General features: G+C 51.2%; 1 protein-coding gene across 1 annotated transcript in view; it reads right to left on the reverse strand.

Annotated features, from left to right (window-relative positions):
• LOC311383227 (E3 ubiquitin-protein ligase SMURF2) overlaps positions 1-27,957 on the reverse strand; it is a 36,956-nt gene that overhangs the window by 2,814 nt on the left and 6,185 nt on the right. Inside the window, exons 2-17 of the mRNA XM_084488568.1 lie at positions 14,947-14,985; positions 13,937-14,045; positions 11,096-11,229; positions 8,997-9,062; positions 8,607-8,691; positions 8,433-8,516; positions 7,260-7,468; positions 6,659-6,743; positions 6,288-6,446; positions 5,676-5,735; positions 3,845-4,055; positions 2,380-2,483; positions 1,737-1,851; positions 1,403-1,581; positions 884-1,142; positions 134-335 (exon numbers count right to left, since the gene is read on the reverse strand). Coding sequence (XP_084344694.1) covers positions 134-335; positions 884-1,142; positions 1,403-1,581; positions 1,737-1,851; positions 2,380-2,483; positions 3,845-4,055; positions 5,676-5,735; positions 6,288-6,446; positions 6,659-6,743; positions 7,260-7,468; positions 8,433-8,516; positions 8,607-8,691; positions 8,997-9,062; positions 11,096-11,229; positions 13,937-14,045; positions 14,947-14,985 — 2,100 coding nt within the window. The remainder of the gene's footprint in view (positions 1-133; positions 336-883; positions 1,143-1,402; positions 1,582-1,736; positions 1,852-2,379; positions 2,484-3,844; positions 4,056-5,675; positions 5,736-6,287; positions 6,447-6,658; positions 6,744-7,259; positions 7,469-8,432; positions 8,517-8,606; positions 8,692-8,996; positions 9,063-11,095; positions 11,230-13,936; positions 14,046-14,946; positions 14,986-27,957) is intronic.

Genomic DNA, 27,957 nt, shown 5'->3' on the forward strand with positions numbered 1-27,957 from the left:
GGTCAGGTACATTTTACATTTAGGTGATTTTGCTGACGCTTTTATCCAAAGCAACTTACAACCATTCATTCACACATTCACACACCGACGGCGGAGTCAACCACGCAGGTAGCAGTCGGCCAGGTGTATTTACCCTGGAGGGCCTTGAACCCCTGCAGGGGGACCCTGGAGGAGCCGGTGACGAACTGCAGCAGGCGGGCGCGGCGCTCCTCGTCGTACGACTCCACCGCCTTCCAGAACCATTTCACCACGTTGCTGTCGGGGGTGCAGTGCTTCAGCCGCGTGTTGGACCTCCAGTCCACGATGTCGATCTTGCCCAGGCCGCACACAATCAGCTGCAGGTCAGGAGGGAGGGAGGACAGGAGGGAGATGAAACCATGTCCACACAAGTTCCCAGTAATCGAACAACGAGCGGTGGAACGAGCTCCCTGCCGACGTCAGGACCGCAGAGTTGCTTACCAGCTTCCACAAGAGACTCAAGACTCAGTTGTTCAGAGTTCATCTAGACTCTGCATAGCCTCTCTCCTTACCCCCCCCCCCCACTTACGCACTAATTGTATGTTGTACGTCCTGTCCTTGTCCCCGTCCCTGTCCTGTCCTTAAAAACAGTACTTAGCATTGTGTAGCATCTTATCCTAGCTATCTTTGTTGTATACGGGGAATGGGTTAACCTAGTGATTGTTAGTGCTTGGCACTTGGTTGTATGAATATCCTTACTGTACCGACGGCGATACATTGTTGTTTCTCTTTCTTCTGACAAATGTAATTGGATAAAAGCATCTGCTGATGCACTAAATGTTAATGTAAAACCAGGGGCTCGGTATGGGACTGTGGGGAGGCTCACACATCATGTATATAAAGGGAGAGAGTGGAGGTCGCTCACCTCCAGCTCCTTCTCGTCGAAGGCCTTGAGGAGGTGCTGGGGGATGACCTCATTGAAGCCCTTCTGCAGTGCCAGGAACTGCGCCTCGATGCCGCGCAGGAAGCGCCAGTTGACATAGAGACGCACATACTCCTTCTTGGTGTCCTGGCTGACTGCCACGTTCTTGCCATTGGGCTTCAGCTCGTGCTGGATGATCTCTCCGTACGCACTGTGCTCCACGCAGAAGGTGTGGTCCAGCACGCCCGTGATGTCGTTGTCCCTGGATACCGAGATCGAGAAGAGAGGGGAGGGGACCTTTTCAGATCATTTCCTCAAGAGAAAAACCTTGTTTTTGCGTCTAAAGATGAACAGGTGTGGAGTAACATTCAACATACATATATATACTGTACATATATATACATAAATATGTTTATATATACATATACACAACCACACACAGACACACATAATATTCAACCACAAATAAGTCTAGTGATGCAGTGTGTCCCTATAGATATATAACACCATATATGGTCTTACAGGATCCAGATGAGGCTGTTGTGCAGGTCAGGGTCCACGGCCTCCATGTCCTCCAGGGTGATGGGCTTCCCCAGCAGCTGCTTGTAGAAGGGCAGCGTGAAGCCGCCGTCGATGTAGTGGCCGTGGAACACCGCCACGCCCATGATGCGCCCCACGAAGTGGAAGTACGACAGGTGCTCCTGGGGACGAGAGACAGGGTCAGGGGGGGTTCACTGGGACTGGGCGGACTCTAGCTATCACGGGTCTTCGTCTTGTGAGGCTGTGTGTGTGTGTGTGTGTGTGTGTGTGTGTGTGTGTGTGTGTGTGTGTGTGTGTGTGTGTGTGTGTGTCTCACAGGGTTGACAGCAGAGTCAGGGTTGATCTGCAGCGTGTAGATGTCGTCTCTGGAGTACTGGAACAGGCCGTAGTACGGGTTCAGCATCTCATGGGACAGGAGGTACAGCCACTCCCTAGAGCACACACACACACACACACACACACACACACAAGTGTGAGAGAAACATGGAAAGACAGAGACAAACAAAGGGAGAGAGAACGAACAAACGAACAAACCAACAAACAAACAAACGAACGAACGAACGAACGAACGAACGAACGAACGAACGAACGAGAGAGATAGAAAGACAGAGAGAGGGAGGGAGGGAGGGAGGGAGGGGGAGAGCGAGAGCGAGAGCGAGATAGAGAGAGAGAGAGAGAGAGAGAGAGACACACAGAGAGCTGAGAGAAAGAAATGGAATAGAATGGAATAGACTATCAAAAATAATAAATATCAAAATAGGAAACGTTAAATGTTACATTTCCAAAAATGTAACAACTACAATGTGACAACTATCCTGGTTCTAGTGTTCAACAAAACATGAATGATTTAATTTCTTTGTCAATCCCGCTGTGGTTAACTGTGGTGTAGTGCCACGGGGAACCACAAGGGGGCAGCTGTCTGTCTGGTACAGTAATTGGTCTGTCTGCTGCTGACTGACCTGGCCACACCTCCATAGTCAAGCCCCTCCTCCCCGCGAAACTTCACCATCAGCCTCTTCCACAGGTCCTTCGGCCTCATCTTCATCACCTGCCGGTAAGACTCCTGCAACACAGATAGAGACACACATAGTAATGGAGTTAACACACATACAAACACACACACATTGTAATAGAGTTCACACACATGCACACACATTGTATGAGAGCCCCCAGGGGTGACCATCATCTCTAGGGAGGTGGGGGGGATCCTGTGGTTGCTAGGCGGCGCATAACTTCTAAAATAATCTGGCTAACCCACATAAGAAGCATTGAATCTATGTCTCACTCCACGTCAACTCTCTCCCCCCCTCCCTCCCGGTTGAGATCAGCCAACCCAAACGTCTCGCTGCAGATTAACCGGAGCCCCGGTTCCAGCACATTCCACGCCGTGTTTTTTTATTAGGGTCACGAAGGCCGGTGCAGGTGTTCTGACTGACACACACACACACACACACACAGTTCTGTTTTAGATTTAAAACACACCACCTCTGCAAATTACACCTAGCTCTGTGTTTGAATGCTGTGTATGAGTATGAGTGTGTGTGTGTGTGTGTGTGTGTGTGTGTGTGTGTGTGTGTGTGTGTGTGTGTGTGTGTGTGTGTGTGTGTGTGTGTGTGTGTGTGTGTGTGTGTGTGTGTTTAAGTATGCATGTGTGCATTCACTTTGAGACGCCTTGGGTCCAGAGGCTTTAAATAGCCTCTGAACAGCCCAACAGGCCGACCCTGACCTGCAGACGCCTGCAGACTCGTGTCTAACCCTCCTCATGACTTTAGATCACTGCAGCTCGCTGTGGATGAAAGGGTGTGCTGAACGATGAGCAGAGGGAGATAACTCTGCCGTACAAGAGAATAGTTTCATTCTTTGGCTGCTCGGAGGACAAATCGTGAGGAGTTATGTTTTCGATCCAAACTTGTGGATGTTGTTTTGTGTTAACTTAAAGGGAGGGGGGGTGGTTTACATGAAACATGATTGTGGAACCAATGTACATGTCCCTGTAAATATTCAAAACTTTAAAGATCTGCGTTTCCACCACTGAAGGGCTGATGGGTTGACAGAGGACGTCAAACAACACATCCCAGACCTGTATCCCTGGGACACTGCTCTGTGAGGTCAGGCTGCTCTGTGGTCTGTCCCTCTCTGATGCTGTAAACAAAGCCTGTTTACATTGGTACTTTCACCGCAAACAAGCCAAGCATGCTCCTCTTCTGACTGGCAACAGACAAACATGCATCCACAACGGGCTCCGCTGTCTGAGGCCCCTGGGGGAGCGCCACAGTCTGGGGCCCCTACATCCCATCCCCACCCTCCATCCTCTCCTCGCTCGTCCCCTCCACCCTACCCTCCCCTCCACCCTGTCCTTCCCTCCCCTCCCTGGTCCCCTCCACCCTCCCCTCCCCTTCCCTGTTCCACCCGCCCCTCACCCACCTCAAATATCTCCTCTCGGGACACCTCTATGCGGCAGTGCCCGCCCTGCGGCTGCTGGTGGCCGAGCTCCTGCCGGAGGATCTTCAGCTTGTGGACCAGGTCCCTCTTGTAGCGCGGCACCGTGAGGCACTCGGCCTCCTCCAGGGGCAGCAGGCTGGGGGACGGCAGCGCCGGGGGGGTGGGCGGCATCTCCTTCAGCGCGCTCTGGCGGCTAGGGGGGGGGAGACCAGGGTACTTATTGAGGAGGAACTTTATTGAGCCTAGACATAGATTGTTTTTTACAAAATGTAAATCAATTTTCTTTTGATTTACATTGAGGGCATTTGGCAAAAAGTCACTTTTATCCAAAGCGACTTACAATAAGTACATTTGTCAGAAACAGCAACCACAGCATCAACAACAGCAGCAAGGAGAAGACCGTAGTAGAATAAACAAAAAATACACATGTAACACAAAACTACCAACAGTGTGTATTAACACACACACAATAGGAGTAGGAGAAATGTAGATGCACTAATGAATGAGGACCATGTTGTTTGATCAGTTTGATGACTCAATGGATCATCTCACACACGCGGTGCTGATGAGCTTCAGGTCAACATGAAGGATGAGGTTTGGTTTGATGAGATGATCCATGGGTTATTCTATACCTCATAGTGGAAGCAACGTAAGATGGACGCTTCAGCAAGAAGGGTCATTTGTGATGCCAGTAAAGCAGACAGACAGACAGACAGACAGACAGACAGAGTGAGAGAGAGACAGAGACAAAGACAGAGAGAGAGAGAGACTGAGCAAGACAGAGAGAGAGACAGAGAGAGAGAGAGAGAGAGAGAGAGAGACACACACAGAGAGCTGGCCGAGGAGGGCACTGTGAACAAAGCCCTAACTGTGTGTTTAGAGGAGCGACGCAGGAGAGAAAACCATAACAAACCGACAGAGAGGGGGGGGGCATGGAAGGGGTGATCTGTGTGCTGAGGATTATGGGTAAACAAACTGAGGTCATCTGGGAAGAGCGCCAAGTCAAACAGCCTCAGACCAGCAAGAGGCAGACTGAGGTGAACTCACCGGAGGGGACACACAGACACACAGACACACACACACCTGCCCTGTCAAGAGAGTTCAGCCTCACAGGGGGGGAGGCTGCCAGGATATACTCGCCCACTTCGATTCTAGCACACACAAACACATCGACAAACATAAACACACAGACACACATAAAGACACCCACAGGGGAAGAACAGAGAGAGGAACTCTTTCGCTCTCAGGAGGTGAAGGAGGAGAGGACAGAGGGATCTAGCTGCTGACCAGCTGCTCTGATCCGTCAGGAGACACAAACTAGATAGCCTCCTCCTTCCTACCTCCTCCCACACTGCTGCTATCAAGATGAGAGGAAGGGGCTTCTGGGTAATGCAGTTGGCCGAAAATCTGCGGTTCTGTTTGAACAGCTGCAGCGATCCGAGAGAGGGAAAGAAAGAAAGAAAGAAAGAAAGAAAGAAAGAAAGAGAGAGAAAGAGAGAGAAAGAGTGTGTGCGTGTGTCCATCCCCACACTTTAGACGGAGGGCTTCCTGGGCCAGCGGAGCCGTCTGGGGTCTGCTGTGTGATGCCGGGCCAGGGAGGAGAGTGGGGTGGGGGTGGAGGGGGAGAGAGAGGAGGGGAGACAGAGGGCAGAGGAGGGCAGGCTAGAGGGTGGATCAACAGGGAAGAGTCCTCTCTCTACCTCTTTCTTTATAACACTGAACCATCGCTCACAGCTGTGGACGTCAGATTGGGGTGGGTGGGTGTGTGTGTCTGTCTGTCTGTCTGTCTGTGTGTGTGGACCTCAGGACCCACCTGATGTTCTGGGTCTCGATGCTCCCTCTGGACCCGTTAGGACTGGGACAGGGCTCGGGGCTGTGGGGCACAAAGTGGACCGTCAGAACCACCAGGTCCAGACTCAACACACTACCAGAGGACCTCCAGAAGAGAACCGCAGGGATGGAACGAGCTCCCTGCTGACGTCAGGACCACAGAGTCGCTCACCAGCTTCTAGCAAGACTGACTCAAGACTCACCTGTTCAGAGTTCACCTAGATTCTGCATGGCGTACCTCCTTACCACCCAACCCCCTCACCCCTCTTACGCACTTATTCCATGTTGTATGTCCTGGCACTTCAAAATAGTAATTAGCATCATGTAGCATCTTATCCTAGCTATCTTTGTTGTATACATGGAATGGGTTAACCTAGTGATTGTTAGTGCTTGGCACTTGGTTCTATGAACATCCTTACTGTACCGATAGAGATACGTTGTTGTTTCTCTTACTTCTGACAAATTATTGGAAGGATATTGCTTTGGATAAAAGCGTCTGCTGATGCCCTAAATGTAAATGTAAGTGAAACCCCTATGTAAGCTGGTCTGGTGTCAGACTCCAGATGATTGGCTCTGGTTTGTGGGCGGGGCTCACTTGAGGACGAGGTGCAGGTTGGCGGAGAGGCGCGGGTCGGTGAACTGCGTGGTTCGGTTGTTGTGGTCCACAAAGTAGACCCGGCCCGTGGCCGTGTTCCGGATCTCCCAGCCAGGGGGCAGCGGACCCAGCTCCTCACAGTTCACGTTACTGAGGTCCCTGGGGGGGGGGGGGGAGAGAGAGGGAGGGGAGAGGAGTGGGCGAGAGGGGGGGGGAGGGGGGGGAGGTTAAGTAGAATATGAATCTTCATCACATATCATACATTCCAGATTAAGTTGGATCCAAACATATTTAATACATAAACAAACACTGAAGGACCGAAGAATGGTCAGTCAGTCAGTGTGTCCATGTGTGTGCGTGTGCGTGTGTACCTGGGGACCCGGGGGTCGTGCCAGGTGCTGACCCCTGTCTGCGTGTGGAGGAAGTACACCTGTCCCTGCTGCGTAGTCCGCTGCTCTGTAACACACAATTAAAGAGCTTGTTAGGGGACAGTCAATCAGAGAGGGAGCCCATCTAAAGATAGACTTGAACAACCAATCAAAAGAGCCAATATGGGAGGGTAGACAGACCCTCAGACAGAGAGAGAGAGAGAGAGAGAGAGAGAGAGAGAGAGAGAGAGACACAGATACCGACACAGATGTAGACAGACAGACAGAGGGGCAGACAGGCAGACAGATGACCAGTGTAGTTGGAGTCTGTTAATCAGAGAGCAGGCCTGAGACATGAACTCAGATAAACAAAAACTCCCTGGAGCTGTGTGTCAGCGTGTGTGTGTCACCGTGTGTATGCCAGCTTGTTTGTGTCTGCGTGTATGTCTGTGTGTGTGTCTGCGTGCGTGTATAACTTTTGTCTCTCTGTATGTGTGTGTATATGGATAACGTATGTATGTGTGTGTGAATGCTTGCCTGTGTGTGTGTCTCTGTTTGTGTGTGTACGTGTGTGTGATTCTGCAGCGTGTGTGCGTGCGTGTACCGTATCCCTCAGGCAGGTCGGGGGGGGCGTGCAGGTGGGTCCTGCTCATGTAGTTGCGGTGGCGCTGCGACCGGACCCGCCTCTCCTGGGCTCGCTGCTCCGTGGGCGGGGCCACGGTGGTGGGCGTGGCCCCATTGGCGCTGATGGGCGTGTTCTCATCCACAATGCAGCTGAGGGGCCGGCCTGGGCTGGAGTACTCCGAGGCCGGCCTGGGGGCAGGGTCACCATCAACAACCAATCAACTACGGCCTCTAATGAGCCTGGGGGCGGGGTCACCATCAACAACCAATGGCTGCATTTCAGATCGCCTGCATTTGAGCGCATGCATGCACGAGACTTGAGAAGTTCCATCGGAACTAGTCTGAAACACGTCAAGTTCCCACCACGTCAAGTCGGACACAGGTGCACTTCTCGTAGTTTGAACTAGGAGCGCCAGCACTGTTCTCTTCTAGCGGGGCTTCTAACCCACTACACTAACGCCAAATGTACTCTAGGGAGGTTTTTAGATAAATAAGTAACCACAATGGAGGTCAACTTTTCTGCAGCCAAGGGGTTTTGTTAGCAACTGTAGTTTCATTGAAAACAGTCTGAAGCCCCTTTCCCTCATAAAAAATTTACATGATGAGTGACGAAGTGAAAGTTCACAAAGTCGTCTATTTTTAATAAACATAGTTTGGGAGAGGGCACGCCTCTTTGAAAGGAGTTATGTAATTTCTCGCGTGGTAATTCCAACCAACTAGGGCAACATTTTGATATGTTGAGGGAAGTGTCTTATGTCCGCATTTATTTGAGACGATATGCACAGAAAAGTGAGTTACCCTGGAGCTCCTGCAAGTTTTTAAAGCCATGTGACATGTTGCTGGTTATCACCAGCATTTCTGCATTTTTTATCCCAGAATGCATAATGTTATGCGAGGCAACGCAACGCATGCTTCATCTGAAACACACCCAATCATCTACAGCCTCTAACGAGCCTGGGGGTGTGGTCACTATCAACAACCAATCATCTACAGTCTCCAATGAGCCTGGGGGCGGGGTCATCATCGCTAACCTATCATCTACAGCCTGGGGGCGTGGCCAATTGGCCATCATCACTAACCTGTCATCTACAGCCTCTAACCTCCTTAACCCACCCAATGGGGGGGGGGGGGGGGGCAGGGTCGGAGGGCTCACCTGGTGGGTCGCTCCCACTGGGTGGTCCGTGTGATGTGGTTCAGGTACTGGATCCGCCCGGACGCTGTCCTCCTCTCCTCCCAGCTGGACACACACACACACACACACACAGTGAGTTTCACTCTGAGTCCTCTGAGCTGTCTGAGGTCATGGATGAGAACCAGACAGACTCACCCGTCTGGCAGGTCGTTGTCAAACAGCTGGCTGCAATCCACCACCGGCCCCCCGCTGCCAATTCTATCCCGGGACTGGAGGCTCACTGGGGACACACACACACACACACACACACACACACACACACACACACACACACACACACACACACACACACACACACACACACACACACACACACACACACACACACACACACACACACACACACACACACACACACTTCAGATGCTATGTTGATGTATTGGTTCATTCATAATGTGATATCTATCATTATATTCCATCATCACCAGCCCTTTCAAATCGACCCACTAGTGACATCACAAGAGGCAGTGCCCAGCCAGAAGTGGGTTTGTTCCCACTGGTAGACTGGGGCTGTCCCGTACTCACCCACTATCTGTCCCCGGACTGTGTCACTGTCGCTGGGGCTGAGCTTGTTCAGGTCCAGCCTCTGGTCTGGAGAGCCAGAGGAAGAGAGATGATGTCAGGAGAGAGGGCGAGAGAGAGAGGGGGTGAGAGGGCGAGAGAGGGTGAGATAGAGGGTGAGAGAGAGGGCGAGAGAGAGGGAGTGTGAGAGAGAGAAAGGGGCAGAGGGAATGAGAGAGAGAGAATATACATGAGAAATGGGAGAATGAGAGAGAGGTAAAGTCCTGTCGAATATCTCTCTCAACCATCTGTCAAATCAATTAAACTAATTCATTGGCATGACAAAAACGTGTTCAATCCAACATAATATAACAGTAACTGTATGTATACTTTAACAACCTTAAATAGTATTTCATTATAAAGCCTTCTCCCTCCCTCTGTGGTGTGTGCGTGGAGCAAATGTTGCGCAGTGTGGAGTACCAGGGTTCATAAAGAGCTCTGTCTGAGAGGAGGGTTCAGCGGAGAGGTCACACACACACAGACACACACTCACACTCACACAGACAGTCACACACAGCCGCTCCCTCTGTACATGGACACAGCGTCCTGCCAAAGTCTGGAGACTCTAGGGAGATCTACCAAGTCTGTCTGCGTGTGTGTAAAACAATGTGTGTGCACGTGCGTGCGTGCGTGCGTGTTGAGATAGGAACACAACAGAGAAGGAGATAAAATACAGAAAAAAAGAGATAAACAAAGAGTTACAGAAGGAAAGAGAAAGTAATAGAGAGATGTAGTTCAATAGAAGACAAAATAGGAGACAAAGAAAGAGACAGACAGACAAAGAGAGCACCAGAATGTTTGGCAAAAAGAGAAGTGAGAGACTGACAGAGAGAGAGACAGACAGACAGACAGAGAGATAGAGAGGTCAGTGTAAAGGGGTTTTCCTGCAAACTGAATCCACCATCGTAAGGTCTGGTGTCTGGCTGAGAGACAGCAGCCCAGGATGCATGTCTAGACTAAACAGGCAGCAAAACAACCACACACACACACACACGAAAACCCACAAACAAACAACCAGTGTCTGCCAACACAGACCGGGAGGGAGAGACCACACAGACCCTCTAGACCCACTCTACCAATCCAGGATGGAGAGACCACACAGACCCTCTAGAGACCCGGCCGTCCGGGAGGGAGAGACCACACGGACCCTAGAGACCCGGTCTACCAATCCAGGATGGAGAGACCACACAGACCCTCTAGCCCCAGTCTGCCAGTCCGGGAGGGAGAGACCACACGGACCCTAGAGACCTGGTCTGCCAACCGGACCGGGAGGGAGAGACCACATGGACCCTAGAGACCCGGTCTGCCAACCGGACCGGGAGGGAGAGACCACATGGACCCTAGAGACCTCCTCTCCTGCCTCTTCCGCAGACAAGGACCAGACAGAGGCTAGAGGCTCCTGGGGTCTGACAATGGGCCAGACCGGGGAGAGCCAAGACGGGGGGGGGGGAGGGAGGGAGGGGGTTGGGTGAGTCAGAGGGGAGAGGAAGTGCCGTCCACCACCTGCAGCTGGGCAGGGCTCTCGGGTTTCCTGCAGCGCTCAGACAGAGGCTTCTAGGAAACGACCCCCCTGGTCTACCACAGACCCTCACTAGGAGGGTTTACATAAGGGACCTGGGTTCGATCCTGACACAACACTGAATAGTGCAATCTACATTCTAACTCTGATTGGTTGTTTCTCCCCCTCTATATTCTAACTTTGATCTGGTGGTATCTCCTACCACACACACACACACACACACACACACACACACACACACACCCCCCCCCCCCTCTGAACATGGACACAGCGTCCTGCCAAAGTCTGGAGAGATCTACCAATTCTGTCTGCGTGTGTGTGAAAAGATTGTGTGTTAGTGAGTGTAAAACAATGTGTGTGTGTGTGTGTGTGTCTGTGTGGAGAGATAGGAGCACAACAGAGCGGTAGAGAAAAAATAGAGAAAAAAGGACAGAGATGGTATCTCCCACCACGCGGCCCTCCCCCTGCACTAGTGTATGGATGTATGAATGTGTGTGAGTGTCTCTGTGAGTGAGTGAGTCACTGCTTTTGTGTGTGTCCTTACAGCCTGTGTCCTTGAGGCGGTTGATGGCATTGGACAGCAGCCGCACGCAGCCCAGGAACCCCGCCCCCTGCTTCTTGTGGATCTTCTTGTGGTTCCACACGCTGATGGTGATGGAGTCCGCCTTACCGATGTACCTGGAGACAGAGGAGGGGTGGAAAAAGGGGTTAGGTCATAGGTCAGGGTCACAGGAGGTCCGGGTCATAGGTCTTCTGGGTCATAGGTCTTCTGGGATCCAGAGGTCGGACCATGTTATAACACAACATCTGGGGGGGAGGGGGGCGTGACCCAATCATGTTAAGGGGCGGAGTACACCCCTTCCTCTTGCTTCGTTAGGGAGACAAAGAGAACCAGCCTGCTCTGGTTGATGTCAGGACCTGACTGGCTGATACTGGGATGTTCTCCATCGCGTTGGTCTACATGCTGTTATAGATCAGCTTTTACATGGAGGATGAACTGAACCGTGTGTGGTTTGAACCTCGTCGAACACATTGTGTGTTCCCACGGAATGCTTCAGGAGGAACATGGACTCAGAGCGAACCTCAAGAGGCTCTTTATGACTACGGAGGGAAGAACGATAGAGAGGACGAGCTGCAGGCCCTAACCACCGAGCAGGACGTGGCTTCTCCCCAGAAGTGGATTCCCAGCATGCAGGTGTAGGGAGGAGACAACGGGAGCCAGGCGCACGAGACACAAACACAGACACTGATTCAACACTCGATTTATTCATCCTAGTTCCCCCGATTGTCTCCTTCACATGTACCTCCCTGTCCTCCCTCCCCAGCCTGTCCCCCTCTGTGTTCTCCTCCCTGATGAGGCCTCTCAGACTCCTGCCCTGTTACAGCAAGCTGCTCCCCTGTGATCTCCTCCTCCGTGTTCTCCTCTCCTGTGTTCTCCTCCTCTCAGACTCCTCGCAAACTCCTGCTCCGTTACATCAAGCTGCTCCCGACAGACGGGAGGAACACTTCGGCCGTGAGTCAGAAGTCTGGACTGTTTGATTCAGGCTTAGCAAGATGCAGCTAGCAGTGTCAAAAATCAGCTAGGTGTATCCATGATTAGCTTGAAGCAGCCAGGTGCTAAGCTACATGTGAACACATGGGAAAGGAAGCATTACAATCACAGCCCTACTAAAACCAGAGCTCACTCCCAGCCATACTGCTCATTAGTCTGGATACAGGCTTTTAATAGCGTTTGAAAGCTATAAACGCGCACATAAACGGCTGGAAAACCTTGAGGAGGCAGCTTTTAGAAATAAAAAAAGGGGTTTGTATGCAGAGAAAGTTGAGCTTGGTCGATTGTAGCCCACTGTCTGAGACCCCCGGTTCGTCAGACATGTTGCTCGGCCTTAAAGACCCTGACCTGCAGGTCTCTGACAAGGCAGAGATCTCCTCACCGCTGGGCTGCGCCACCCAGAGGTTCTGCCCCGGTGGACCTGTGGTCCCGTCATCTCACTCTCACCAGACGGCTCATTAACCGCCAGACCGTCTGGAAGTCGGTGGCGAGAAGCACTGGCAGCCTCTCTGACAGCAGCAGCCATATCTAACAAGGCTTAATGTGACCGAGCATTTATGAGGCGGCCGGGGAACAGGCTGGTGAGACGGCTGGGAACCACCAGGACCTCCTCACCCCTCAGAGCCCACAGTGTGTCTCACCAGGTGAAACGCACTCTGGGCTCTGATGGGTGAGGAGGGGACGGATGATTTATTAAATCACTCAGATTACACTGGAACTAGAAAGGTCTGATGTCTCTGTTTCAATGAGAGGAGGGAGAAGAGCTGGGGAGGGAGGAGGACAGAGGGGAGGAAAAGAGAGAAGCTGAAGGAGCAGTGGGGAGGTGCCGTGGGAGAAGAGAGGGGGAAAGGATGGTAGAGGGGGTGAGAGGAGCAAGGAGGAGACGAGAGGAGCAGGGAGGAGGAGGAGGGGAGAGAAGGCGGAGAGGGGGAGAGGAGCAGGGAGGGGAGAGGAAAGGAGAGGAGCAGACAGATGATAATAGTGAGGAGAGAGGAGAGACGTCAGCCATCCTTGAGACATCCACGTTACGAACACATTGTGCAACAAGCAAAGTTCATTGGCCAGTCTGCCGCTCTAGAGACCAACGAGCAGATTGAGAAGACCAGATCAGGGCCAGAGTTTTTATGCTTCTCACATACACACACAGATTGTGTGGCGTGAGATGGTCATGTGACAGCTCGGGTGTGTGTGACCCTGTGTCTGTGTGTGTGTGCGTGTGTGGGTGTCATCGGGTGAAGTTAAAAGTTTAAAACCCACCCGTAGAGTGGCAGTTGTATCCGTGGCAACCAAACAAATGGAGAGACAGGCTCTTCCTATTCCTGCTGGGGGGGGTGGGGGGGAAGTGCTGGAAAAATTCTCTCTCTCTCTCTCTCTCTCTCTCTCTCTCTCTCTCTCTCTCTCTCTCTCTCTCTCTCTCTCTCTCTCTCTCTCTCTCTCTCTCTCTCTCTCTCTCTCTCTCTCTCTCTCTCTCTCTCTCTCTCTCTCTCTCTCTCTCTCTCTCTCTCTCTCTCTCTCTCTCTCATGCAAGGAAAATACTACGGCCCAAGACTTTCCCCCGCTGTCTTGGCGCGGCCCGCTCAGTCCCGTCGGCCATTTTTAGCCTGACGTTATGTCATAACACGGCTAGGACACAGGCAGGGGCTACACAGCCTGTTAGTGTGTGTGTGCCTAATTGGTCCGTCTGTCGTGTGTTAGCATTGATTGTCTTTCTGTCTGTGTTAGCATGGTCTGTCTGTCTGTCTGCCGTGTGTGAACACAGTGCGGCTGAAATGGTAGCGGAAGTAGATGTCTGCCTGTAGCACTGCAGAAGAGTGACTGGGAGTGGGGACTCACAGGTCGTAGTGCTGGTTCCACTTGGGGTCCAGGGTGTTCCTGACGGTGTCCGTGGAGTGGCACTGGCCGGACCCGTCCACCACGACCTTGGAGAAGGGGTCCGGGAGACCTGGGGGGACACTCACACACAGACCTCAAGATCAACGGAAACATACAGAAATGACAAAAAAGTAGCTGTGTGCACATCCCACCTACTGGCCAAAAAAAAAAAAAAAAAGAAATTCATAGCAACGTTTCGACCCCATTGGGTCTTGGGCTTTGCATGAAGAAGACCCAATAGGGTTGAAACGTTGCTGTGAATTTTTTATTAAATTAATATGGGAACTTAAGCAGTGCTGTGGACATTACATTTATTTCATTCAACATACAGAAACTTACAGAAACAAACAAACAAACAACCTACAAAGAACATTAACATTAACTAAACATTAACTAACACAACCTAACAACAAACATAAACAAACAGACAAACCGGGCAGACAAGCTAACCCGGGCTAATGACATGTGACCAGAGAGCGTTGTTAAAAACAAACCGCATTGTGTTCCTGCTGATAAGCTACACATAAGCTCTAAGCCCCATGCAGACGACCCGCCCCTGACCGGTCAGCTAATAGCACACATGTGGGGAAAGCCAGCAGCCGGCCAGACTGGCTGACTGTTTGCTCTGGAACGCTGAGAATGGAAGGAATGGGCACCATGGCAACCACCTGGATGAGGGGGGGTGGGTGTTGCTGACTCACCATGACAGCCCAGATCCAAACAGACCCAAACATTACCCAGCACGGGGCACCTGACAGGATGAGCCAGGTCAGAGGTCGCAGAGGGCCGAGCATGCTCAGTGAACCAGACTTCCCCGGTCCCCCCCTGTCCCTCAGCGTCTGACCACCTCAGAGACTGACCACCCCCCCCCCCCCCCTCAGTGTCTGAACCCCCCCTCCCAGAGCTAACAGGTGACCCCAATCTAGAGTCATAAAGACATCAGAACAGGCATAGTAGAGAAGTTGACTTACGGAAGAAGTCCTTCTTCACCAGGTTTTTGGCACAGAGCACTGAAAGAGAGAGGAGAACACAGACCTCAGTATACATTATACATTAATATACATTTAACGTTTACATTTAACGTGACTTACAATAAGTACATTTGTCAGAAGAGAAACAATATATTGCTGTCTGTACAGTAAGGATGTTCATAGAACCAAGTGCCAGGCACTAACAATCGCTAGGTTAACCCATTCCCGTATACATACATTAACAGAGTAGCGATCGACTGATATAGATTTTTTAGGGCCGATACCGATTTTTTTTCATTAGCCTTAGACGATGACGATATGGGCTGCCGATTTTCTTGAGCTGATATTTGGAGCCGATACTCCTCAATTTACATCATAAAAATGACAAAATGATAACAAATGTTACAAGTCTCAATTTTTCTGTCTGTAAATCATGCAGGGAAAAAACTATCAACGCAGCAGCCGCGCATCTGCCGATGCAGATACATGTAAAAAAAAACACAAATATCGGTCGATCACTACAACAGAGATAGCTAGGATAAGACGCTACACAATGCAAAGTAATATTTTTAAATGCAAGGACATACAACATACAATATGTGCGTAGGAGGGGTGGGAGGGGGTGGCTTTGCAGAGTCTAGCTGAACTTTGAACTCTGAAAGTGAGTTTCAGAGTCTCTTGCAGAAGCTGGTGAGCGACTCTGCGGTCCTAACATCAGCATGGAGCCGACAGAGGATAAATCCTCCTCCCCTCCAATGACAGCAGGTTTAATATCACCCTGGATGCATTCCTCTGGACGCGTCATAAGAGTGGAGCCGGTCTGCCCATCTGGAGACACAACCCTACATACCGGCGGCCCAGTTCCCCTCCCAGCAGCACCAGTTCACAACGCCTGCCATGACATCACCACCACGGTATTTACTTCTACTTCCTGTCCTGACATCATAAGCCGAGCGCAAATCCATAGCCGCCTTTTTAAACGCTTTTTAATGTGTTTCTGAGGCTGCTTGGAAACCGAGATGCTGGCTGTAACCGGCGACGCAAACCCAGCCCCTCGTCTCCCCGGCTCTGGGACGAGGCTTCGATTCCCGGGTCACCTATGCTATGAATGTACTCATGGACGTCGGCATTGTAACACGACTCAGATAAACGTCCAGCCGGTAACGTACACATGTCTATCAGACGCAGGTCTGGAAGGAGATGACTTAATCTAGCACATCTGCACTCATCCCTCCCCCCCGCCCCACAGATGTGCCCGGCCCCAACCCGGAGAAAGTGAGGAAAGGAGCCTGCGTTCTGGGGAGCGGGGCTGCAGTGGGGGGCTTCTATTCAAAGTGACTTTCTGAATACAGGTGCAGGTGTTCTAGCTGCATTTGGAGTAACTCAAAGGAGGCTGGGATCGAACCAGCCCCCTTTGGCTGAGAATCAAGCTCTCCAGACTCTTGAATTACAGAGTCTAGAGTCTCTGGTCAGACAGTGACTGGGCCGTGACCAACCTGTAGCCACATAGCATTCCTCCGTTCTGTAGTGTGTAGCACTGATGCTATGCTATGACTGCATGTTAGCCGTGGATTCCCAACCCTAGCCCTACTCCTAATCCTATTACACCACAAAGGGAGAGAGCGAGATAGAGAAAGCGAGGTAGAGAGAGCGAGGTAGAGAGAGAGCCACCAAAGGGAAATACAATGCATAACTAGGAGAAACAAGGGCAGACACGTACAAATACACATATGATACACACAGTTAACGTTTAACATCAGTAGGCGGCTAGGCGCCATTAATAGATGAATGATGACAGTGTGTATCTTTATGTGTAATTGTCTGTGTGTGTGTGCGGCAGGGAAGGAGAATGCTTTTCCACAAACATGGCTGGGAACAACTTGGCTTCCAGAGGAAGACACCTCATTACTCACACATCTGGGACACACACACACACACACACACACACACACACACACACACACACACACACACACACACACACACACACACACACACACACACACACACACACACACACACACACACACACACACACACAGCTCAGGTCCAGCTGTTCTACGTACCTACTGTCCTCTCCCCTCCCTCCCTAAACCACTCACACACAGACCTGTAGTCAGGTCTGCTGTTCGCCCGAGCATCTTCTGTGGCTGACCAATGAAACTCTAGAACTTAACTCCATCGTCTGAAGGAACGAGGACAGCAGCGTGGGCAGGCGGTGCGTCTAGCGTCTGTCTGTCTGAGGAACCGGATCTCGGCCGCAGGGAGCCAGACAGCCCTACAGAACGCCCCCCTCAGGAATGACCCGGACCAACAGGACCCTCCCGGGACGCGTCTGTACCCAGACCACGGCGGGCCGACCGGGGGACGGCCCCACGCTACAAATAGACCCGCCGGGCGCCACGGGAGGAACAGACCACAGCAGAACGCTGGAAACTCAAAGAGGAGGAACGGCTGGAATGGGAAGGGGGGGGGGGGGGTACTGTCGACCAATTAGAAGTACATGGTATATGGACTGCATTTATACTGCGCTAACCAGTGGCCACTCAAAGCGCTTTACTATATTACCTAACATTCACCCATTATTTCACATTCACACACAGACGGTGGAGTCAATTGTGTAAGGCGACAGCCAGCTCGTTGGGAGCAGTGATGGTGAGGTGTCCTGCTCAGGGACACCTCAGCAATCAGCTACGAGGAGCCGGCGATCAAACTAGCAACCTCCCGGTGGCCAGTCGACCCGCTCTACCTCCTGAGCCACATGCCGCACGAAGTCTTGATTACAAAGGCCTAAAGAATCAGTAAAACTAAATGTAGATTCATCCTTCAACACCAAATATGTGGATCGCAGTCTCTAGAGGACGGTTCTGGTCGTTCATCAGGAGAATCTGGGAGCTGAGAATCTGGGGGAGAAATGGCCGACCTCCTGGTCCGATGGAGAGATAAGAGGAGCTGTTCTTTATTCCTCCCAAAGGGGCAGTTTGGGGATGAAGCTTCTACTGTCCTGAGATGATTGCCTCAACCTGATGATGCAGGAGCCACGAGTTGTCATCGAGGACACACAGCCCCTCACACACACGCTCACACACAAAGCCTTACACACACACACACCTCGCCAGACAGCACCCGGCCTGCGAGGCAGGAATGCTGCTGTCTGCAGAGCAGGAGAAGCTTTTTGTTGACAGTCTTCTAGTAAACACAGTTTGCATTGTGCCACAGAATGCTGGCTGGTGGAAACGCTCTGTCGAACACACACACACACACACACACACACACACACACACACACACACACACACACACACACACACACACACACACACACACACACACACACACACACACACACACCTCTCCCCGTTCTTACTGCTTGGGTTGGAGGCCAACTATTCCCCTCCTTGGAGAAAATACATATTTAAAGAATACCAATACAACAACTTCCATAAAAAAAAAAGTTTGATGACCAAAAGTTTAGAGATATTAATGATCACTAGTTAATATATTGATAGGGTATTATTAAGGGATAACAAGGAAGGTCAATATCCTTTCTAATAATGGAATCGCAGTCGTACAATTTAATAACCTTTAGATCAATAAAGGTTCTTCAGAGTTGTCCTAATCAATGTTCTCCATAGAGACCCCTAGTGACCGAAGACGAAACTGCAGAGCTGAAAGCATTAAAGACTAGAGAAGGCAGCCCCTTGAAAAGCAAACCTGAAACATTTAAAATAAGTTACTTTACAATATCTAAAAACAATGGCTGCTTTATAATGTCAAATATAAAAGTCATGTAAACGGGGAATGCATTGGTCAGCAGAATATGGCAAACTTAAGTCCCACAGCAGCGTGTAAACAACATAGGGGTGGGGAGTTATAGTGTATCGAGGTCTGGACAGCTGTCAAACCCACTGTGTTAATTTACTGTGGCTCCAGATTGAAGTAGGGACCCCCCCCCCCCCTGACCTGGGATCAGTTGGCCTCAGCTCTGACTTCCAGGTTAAAACATGTTCAACAAGCCAGAGAGTTTTTTGTGAGCTGATTGTGTTTGTTTTAGAACCGCACTGCTGGAGAACACAGCGCCGGTGATGAGCGACCTCATCTCTCTGATCCACTCTTCAGTGTCAGGGATGTCCCGGGTCAGCCACTGTCCCAGTGCTCACGAACCCGGACCTTTACCGTCTCCTAGTGCCAGGCCATGCCCTGTTACCATGGTGATCCCGCTGCCTGCTGGTTGGTGCCGACCCTCAGAACACAGGGAGAGGGACGACCAATGAGGGAGTGGGGGATCATCACCCCTGAGTGACTCTGGTCCAGACAGCCAGGCAGCCACGGAACCAGATCAAATAAAGGGCTCTCTCGCTCCGGGAGGTACGAGTGAACGAGGAGCGATGAAATGGGACTGGAGTCCAGACAGCCTGGCTGCTCCTCACTGGACCAGACCCAATGACCCACTCTGACCGGGACGTCAGAGCGTCAGTAACAACGACCGATCGATGCACTCAGATCACTGTGGAATCGTGTTGGACCGACAGCCTACCTACATACAGGAGGATGCAGAATCTATGGATTCAATGAATTGATCTTAACTAATGGAAAATTAAAAAGGATCACAGGTAAGGCATTGAAGAGCGGTGCTAATGGACAGCACCAGCGGCCTGACGTGCTCGTACAATAATATAAGAGTGTCAGGGACTCTGACAGAGAAACAGACGGCATTTTGTATTACACCTCGCGCCCAGTGAGGTGTTCAACCATCAGGGGCCGGGCCCTGACGGCACGCCACCACCAGAGCCTCAGTCGCTGATCTGACCCTTTCCCCTCGCCAAGTCCAGTCCACTCTTTATATATGGAATCATTTATCTTTACTTTTTGCCCTGCCCTGCAGCTCGGGACTGGACTGTATGGTTTAAGACCAACACACACGGTTCACCCCCCATAATGCTGCAACATCGGCATCACATCACGCCCATCCATTTTAAACAGGCATTCTGGAGGGGCTGCCATGACTCAGAACTACCCAACCACCTCACACAGCTATAACTGGAGAAACTGTGAGTCTGCCTGACACACACACACACACACACACACACACACACACACACACACACACACACACACACACACACACACACACACACACACACACACACACACACACACACACACGCTCATTTCAAAGTTCCCCTGTTACCATGGTGACTGCATGATGGAGCTAGAGAGTCTGAGAGAAGGGTTTCTCTGTGCTCTCCTGGATCTTGATTCCGGTCACACCTGCCGGCTGAATCCAGCCTCCCTAGCACCCAGCCCGACTAAATGCCATCATCCTCATTTCTGGTATCATTGTACATTTTTAAATGACTGTTATCTTGGTGATAGCGCTGTGTGTAAGACAGCACCGCCGTGTCTGGTTGCACTGGCTGCTGTCCTTCTACTGCGCTTAACTCCACTTCATCCAAATGTCCTTCAGATGTGATGCAATGGATCTAAATAAAGCTGTGAAGCTTAACAGAATGCGCTTTGTTCCACAATGAATCATCATTGCAAAATCTCTTTTATGGGCTTTTTGTTCCTTGGATTGATGGGACAATAGAAAAGAAGGAATGGCGGGTAGGGAATCTAACCCGCGTCGCTTCAGGGCGTGTTACTTACATGCTTAAGAGCAGTTATAAAGAGATCATTAGTGAACCAGGTTGTGTTTCCTGTAATGATGTTGAGTGGATCCATACAGACTTCTATAGTGGGAATTCCCATGATGCATTGCCTGAACCGTTCCCATCTATCACAGTGCACACAGTCATGATATTCTTTGTTTGTTACATGCTGCATCACGATCAGAGCTACGACTGATGAGAGTGAGGCGGAGTTCTGCTTCTCTACGTTCCGACTCAGGACCGGAGTACGAGCAGATACAATCTCAGATGCAATCTCCCGTAGGAATGGGGAATGTTCATCAGAACCTAAACTCTTAAAAACCACTACCGTCTCCCCCCCCCCACAAGGCAAGTCTTTCTCTGGGGCTGCAATTAGATGGAGAGAGCAAGAGAGAGCGAGAGAGAGCGAGAGAGCGAGAGAGAGCGCGAGAGGCACACAAAGAGCCCTACTGTGCCTGAGAATCAATGAACCCCAGCAGACACCTGGGGAAGAGACCGGTCATGTGACCCAACTCTGTAATTGGTTGACGAGGGGAGCGGGGGGCCGTCACTATGGTAACAATCACCAGCCAAAACAAAATGAGCGAGGTCTTGCATCCTTGTCCTCGCAAGAGAGACAGAGAGAGACAGAGACAGATAGGAGACAGAGACAGAGCGAGGTTCTGACCCAGCGGACCAATCAGAAGAGCCGTCTGTCTGCTAGAGTCAGGATGGAGGAGACCACCGATCCTAATGCGAAACCTAGCAGCTCACATACCGCGGGACAGGGTTAGCCAACACCGTGGCTCAATAGACCCAGCATCATTTCCAGGTACAGACATGTAACGCTAAACATGCTTCCATATGGAGGGACCGTTAGCTAATGCTAGCGTTAGACAGTACAGATGCACACATCCCATCACAGGTCCTCCAGGGTGAGTCACAAGCAGCTGGCTGAGTCAGAGCCCTGGGACGGACCGGTCCCCTGAGGGGCAGCGAGCAGTGCCAGGACTGACCGCACCACTACAGGCAGTGGTGTTCCAACGGCCCTTTAATTACTCCTTAACTAACAGACTTATGTAAATGTGCTAATCCCGACACCCCCTGGTCCTGCAGTCGGCCCCGAGAGCCAAAGTGATCGAGGAAATCCCCTCTGCCAGGAAAATATATTTTTCCCTGTGAAACGGCTCTGCTGTTTGCCAAGATTCACTGAATGAGAGATAGGAAACTAGATGGAAACTAGAGCCCGGCCGCACGTCACCTCACAGGAAAACAGGAGGAACGCTCCGGAAAACAGGAGGAACGCTCCGGAAAACAGGAGGAACGCTCCTGAAAACTGAGAGGAGGAGGAACGCTCCTGAAAACAGAGGGGAGGAACGCTCCAGAAAACAGAGGGGAAGAACGCTCCGGAAAACAGAGAGGAGGAAGAATGGTCCGGAAAACAGAGAGGAGGAGGAACGCTCCAGAAAACAGAGGAGGAGGAACGCTCCAGAAAACAGGAGGAGGAACGGTCTGGAAAACAGAGAGGAGGAGGAACGCTCGGGAAAACAGAGGGGAGGAACGCTCGGGAAAACAGGAGGAGGAACGCTCGGGAAAACAGAGAGGAGGAGGAATGGTCCGGAAAACAGAGAGGAGGAGGAATGGTCCGGAAAACAGAGAGGAGGAGGAATGCTCCGGAAAACAGAGAGGAGGAACGCTCCAGCAAACAGAGGTGGAACGCTCCAAAAAACAGAGAGGAGGAGGAACGCTCCGGAAAACAGAGAGGAGGAACATCCGGAAAACAGAGCAGGAAAACATAGAGGAGGAGGGACGCTCCGTAAAACAGAGGATGAACGATCCGGAAAACAGAGAGGAGGAATGCTCTGTAAAACAGAGGATGAACGCTCCGGAAAACAGAGAGGAGGAGGAACGCAGAGAGTCTCATAGGATTTTGTTTCACTTCACTGAGGAAATAAATCCAAACAGTAAGACGCAAGCACACCCCATCCCCAGTCTCCCCGTGACGGGAGGGAGGCTGTCATCCCCTGGCGGTCTAACAGAAACCTGGTTAAATGTGTGAGGCCCTCGGCAGCCCTTCGATGTTCATTAAGCCGCAATCTCTGCGCAATCTCTGAGACCGGAGTGTCTGGACACAGGGGAGAAAGGAGCAGGAATCCACCCCCCCCCCCCCCCTCCAACCCCCATCACCCTCTGAGTCAGGGCATCTCAGGGCCAAATGTCTACTGTGACTAAGGACAGCCAGACGACCCGTGGATCACCCTGTAGCAGGGGGGTGGAGGCAGAGGTGGTAAATGGTAAATGGACTGCATTACACTTTTCCACCCAGTGGCCACTCTCACAAAGCACTTTGCAATATTGACATTCAGCCATTCATGCACACATTCTCACATCGACGGCTGCGTCAACCATGCGAAGCGACAGCCAGCTCGTCAGGAGCAGTGAGGGTGAGGTGTCTTGCTCAGGGACACCTCGACACTCCTCTGGCTCCTCCGACACGGCTAGGAAGAACCGGTGATCGTACTAGCAACCTTCTGGTTACCAGCGAAACCCACTCTATCTCCTGATGGTGGTGATAGACGGTGGAGGGAGAGGCACCAGCCTCTCTGGGCATACCTGTTGAGCCTGTTCCTGGCTCCCCAGGAGGTGCTGTGGCTTACGGATCACTACGCATCTACTCCTCACTATTATCATCACTAATGCTTCGAGGTGACTCACACGACACACAGCCCTACAGTTACATGAGTTAATGACTGATATAAGCTAGCAGCCCTAGCCCAACTGTTCGTCCCCGTACCACTTCAGCTATTAATGGTGAACTATTTACTGTCATTGTTTGCATGCAAAATTATGCATACTTTCCTACCAACCCCACCTACAACTACACCACTGCCCAGTGTCACGACAACCGGTCTAACACACACACACACACACACACACACACACACACACACACACACACACATAAAGGAAAGGTGTCTGACGGCATTCTGACTGTGAGAACATTTCATCCGCCCCACGTCACCCTTTCCCTCCGCGGCGCAGACCTTCTGTCATGACATCATAGAGGGAAGGTGGCCCGTCGCCGCTGCCCCCTCCTCCTCCTCCTCCTCAACGCAGAGTTCCAGCTGCATCTGTCCACAGCCGGGACCCGACCCGGCCCAGGACCAAGGGGAGGAGACCAGAGGAGTCTGTCCATCACTAGGGACCCTTGAGAGTTTCAGATGCATGCTGTAAAGGAGCAGGAAGCGGTGAGGGTACGGTGAGCTCAGCCTGAAGTTATAGGGGCTGGACCCAGGACCCTTTGGCCTTGGAGATGACCCCTCCGTAACCCGAACCCAACGATTCTGTCACCAGAGCCTGCCTCAGCACCACCACCACCACCACAACCAGCACCAGCACCACAACCAGCACTGGTGGTACATCGTGACATAGTGGACAGAAACCTTGGGGGTTCCTCCTCAGGCCCGGACCAGCGCCAGGCTGGGGCAGACTGAGGTGGCATGTGCTGGCTGGCTGGGCGCCCTGGCTGCCTGCCTCTCAGTGAGGTCATGGAGGAGAGCAGCGGGGGGCCGTGTTGTAGTGGGACGTGTGGCGGGCTCTAAGCGTTTCCACAGCAGAGGGCCGGAGGAAGACCCCCCTCCCTGGGGGTCTGGAACCGCCGCTGGCCGTGCTGCCAGGGCGCCCCCCCCCCCCGAATCTCTGCCTCTTTCCACAGAGGTCCTCAAGAAAGGTTTCACAACTCTGTGTTGCATCACCACCGCCCTCTCCCCTGGAGTACAGACATACTTGGAATACATTGTCACCACGCCGCACCGCGCCCAGTCAGAGACAGACAGATCCTGCAACTGACCTGCTCCAGTACGGAGCGGGAGCTGGAAAAACACTACATTTCAAAGGGCCAGTGAGTCCGAGAGACTATGGAACCCTGACTGGAGCACATGTGGGTCGTGTATCAAACTTAAGGTCAGGGAAGAACCACCTCCCTGTTTGGGACATCTGATGCCTCACGACTGGCAGAGGTGTTGATCTTCATCAGTGATCAACGACGCCAGGCGGATGTGAGTCACTTGCCGACACCTCCTCGGTTAAAGACTGTGTGATCCGGGCTGTCGCGTCATGTAGAGGTGTTAGCCCTGATATGATCTGATTTGGGGTGACGCTGTCAGCCTGTCACCCACTAAATATACAACCAGTGAGCTGACATGATGTCATACAAGCAAGGTTGAGAAACTCTCAATGGGTACGGTTCTGTTAAGCCCACACACCACCACCCTTCAGGTGGGTACAGTTCTGATAAGCCCATAGCCTGGTTACCATGATACCAAACATGATGATACATGATACTGAACACCACCCCTAAAAGTCTGCCTACAGGTACCCCACCCATTAGGTGTGTACACTTTTACACATGGTCGCAGTTTACACCATCACCTTGGCTGGTAACCGGAAGGTTTCTAGTTCGATCCCGACTCCTAGCTGGGTGTCAACGGGTCCCTAAGCAAAGCCCTGAACCCTGAGCAAGACACCAACCACCCTTTGTTTATGAATGAGTGAATGTCAGCCAGTTTTGTCAAAGTGCTTTGACTGGCCACTCTTTAGAAAAGCGCTGTATAAATGCAGCCCATTAACAATTCCCGCAACCTCTCGTTTCCACTACCAAGATGGGCCCTTGCCTCCCTATCACTGATATCAGCCGTTTGGAGGGCTGCATAATCTCCCCCCCCCCTCCTCCCCCATAATGACAAGGTAAAGCTAAGCGCTAAAAGTCAACATTATCGCTCATCCCCGGCCGTCTCATCGATGAGTGGCCCGCATCACGGGAGTGAATCACCGGCAGCAGACTACCTTGATGGGGCTGTGCCGGCTCCTGGATTCCTGGAGGCTGTGTAATAAAATGATGGCCTTGCTGTTGAGCACGCTGCCCCTCTTATCAAGCAACTTCAGTAAGGACCACTTTGTTGGTCCGGATGATATCCCTACAGGATATCCCTACAGGATATCATCTGGAAAATGGTGGCGCAATGACCGGAGAAATCTAGGGGTGTAACGATACGCGTATTCGAACCGAAATATTTTGGTAACAGTTCGATGCACGTTTAATTTCGGTACGTACCGAAATTTTTAGAATTAAGTTATTGATCATCACACACTCTGTTAGTGTCTTGTCTTGTCCTAATGTTTTGTGTTGAGGACCACAATGGAAATAAGTCCTGGACTTTATTGTGTTTTTATCCTCAAATGTATTTGATGTCTTTTCATTTGTGTAATGCATTTGTTTGATACAATTTAATAAATCGAATCAAAATCAAATTGTTTAATAAAATAATAAAAACTGCTGTACCAAAAAACATACCGAACCGTGACTTAAAAACCAAGGTACGTACCGAACCGTGACTTTAGTGTATCGTTGCACCCCTAAAGAAATCCAAGTCTCTGTTCTGACACATAAGGATCATCTGAATGTATCAGGGTATTCCCAAAGGATCATCTGAATGTATCAGGGTATTCCCAAAGGATCATCTGAATTTGCTTGGTATTCCCAAAGGAATATTTGAATATTCGGAGGAAAGAATCTAATAAAAAGTGAGTTCATAGTGCTTATGTTACTCCTGCTGCAGAAAATTGTTCTTATCCAGTGATCATTTTTCCTTTTCATTACCAAAGTGTAATTTTAATAATACAAAAATAAAAACAACCACATCATGAAGGATTACTGCGTGACACCAGTGGCTTAGGGGTCCACACATCATTCGATCTGACTCTGTTAGGGCTTACGGCCTTCACCTGTCCGAAGACACTCAGAGTTCATAGTATGATGACACTAATTCAATGATTAATTCAGCACTTTGAGGTACCCCATCATGCAGGTACTGCAGGTAGAAGGAAAGGCCATGAACATCAACACAGGTAGACCAGGCATTCACAAACAGAGGGTCCTACAGAGACTCTTTAACCAGGAGAGACCTCTTTAACCAGGACCTTTGTGATGAAGGCAGCGCTGCTGACCACAGCCAACCTCAAAGTGTTAACACAAGATAAAAAAAATAAAATGGGGTCAAAGTTTAACTATAGTCTTATAGAGTTAGGACAGTTCTATAGTTAAGGAAAAACCTTGAAGAAACCAAACTTATGTTTCTGAGTACATGTGCGTGTAAATATATGTCTGTACGTCTGCGCGTGTGCGTACGTACATATGTGTGTGCGTGTGTTCTCCATAAACGGAGAGGCATGTGGACCGGTTGATGAGTGTTTCAAGTGGTGTCGTCTGAGCCCGTGTCTGCATACAGAGGGTTCATTTGGCCTGGGCCTCCTCTCAGTTCCTTGCATCTCTCAGTTCCTCGTGCCTCTCAGTTCGCTGGAATCTTCTTGGTGTATTCGTTAAGGATGCCTTTGAAAGAGGATCCAGTGTGAATACAAACATCTCTTCTGGGATCACTCTCTCTTGGCCACATGCTACAGCTACGGGTTAAAGGCTAAAGGCTACGGGCTACAGGCGCCATGGCTACAGACTACAAGCTACAGGCTACAGGCTAAAGGCTTAAGGCTACGGGCTACAGGCTAGAGGCTAGAGGTTACAGCCCCAAGCCGGCTTCGACAGCTTCTCCAGACATTGAGGGATCTAAGGGAGAGTTCTCCTTGGCCAAAGCCCCTTACAGTCAGCCACAGGGCTCAGCCACAGACCAGACCAGTCTAGTTGGTAAAGCCTTAGGGTGGTTTGCCCTCCAGCTGAGAGGTTCCTGGTTTGAAACCCAACGTCTATAGTCTACCTATAGGCCTCTCTGGGTCTGGATGCCCTGGCCTCCCTGCTCCTTAATGTCATGTACCTCAAAATACCAAACTGTGAGTCACCCGTGCTAAATAACTAAATGAATAATAGAGTCAAACCCAGCAGGCTCAGAGCGACGTGAAGAATGGCTGTCGGTGCCCCCCCCCCCTCCTCCCCCCACTTCCCTGAGACTTCCTGGCTGTTCCAACGCTGGCACTCAAAAGAGCCTGGTGAGCTTCTGGCCACGGCCCAATCGGACCTTGTTTAAACAAGAGCCCCGGGGTCACCTGACCGGCCGCCTGTGTCGTAAACCTCCTGCTCAGACGTTCCTGCTAGAACACAGAGAGGAGCGTAGCTGTGAGGGCTGCTGGCCGAGGCAGACGGCAGGCTCACGGATACCTGCTGACCCAGGACCAGCTCCTGCCCTTCAGCTGGCCCCAGTCACATGGTGCTGGTCTGGGGCCAGCACAGGCCCCAGGCAAGGCCATACAGGCCAGAGGAAGCTCCAGACAAGGCCCCGTAGGCCAGGACAAGCCCCAGACAAGCCCTTATAGGCCTCTAGTGGAGCAGGATGAACACTATCAGGCAACATCTAGAAAGATGTTCCAATACAATA

This window comes from Micromesistius poutassou (assembly GCF_964030765.1).
Source record: "Micromesistius poutassou genome assembly, chromosome: 1".
Lineage (NCBI taxonomy): Eukaryota > Metazoa > Chordata > Actinopteri > Gadiformes > Gadidae > Micromesistius > Micromesistius poutassou.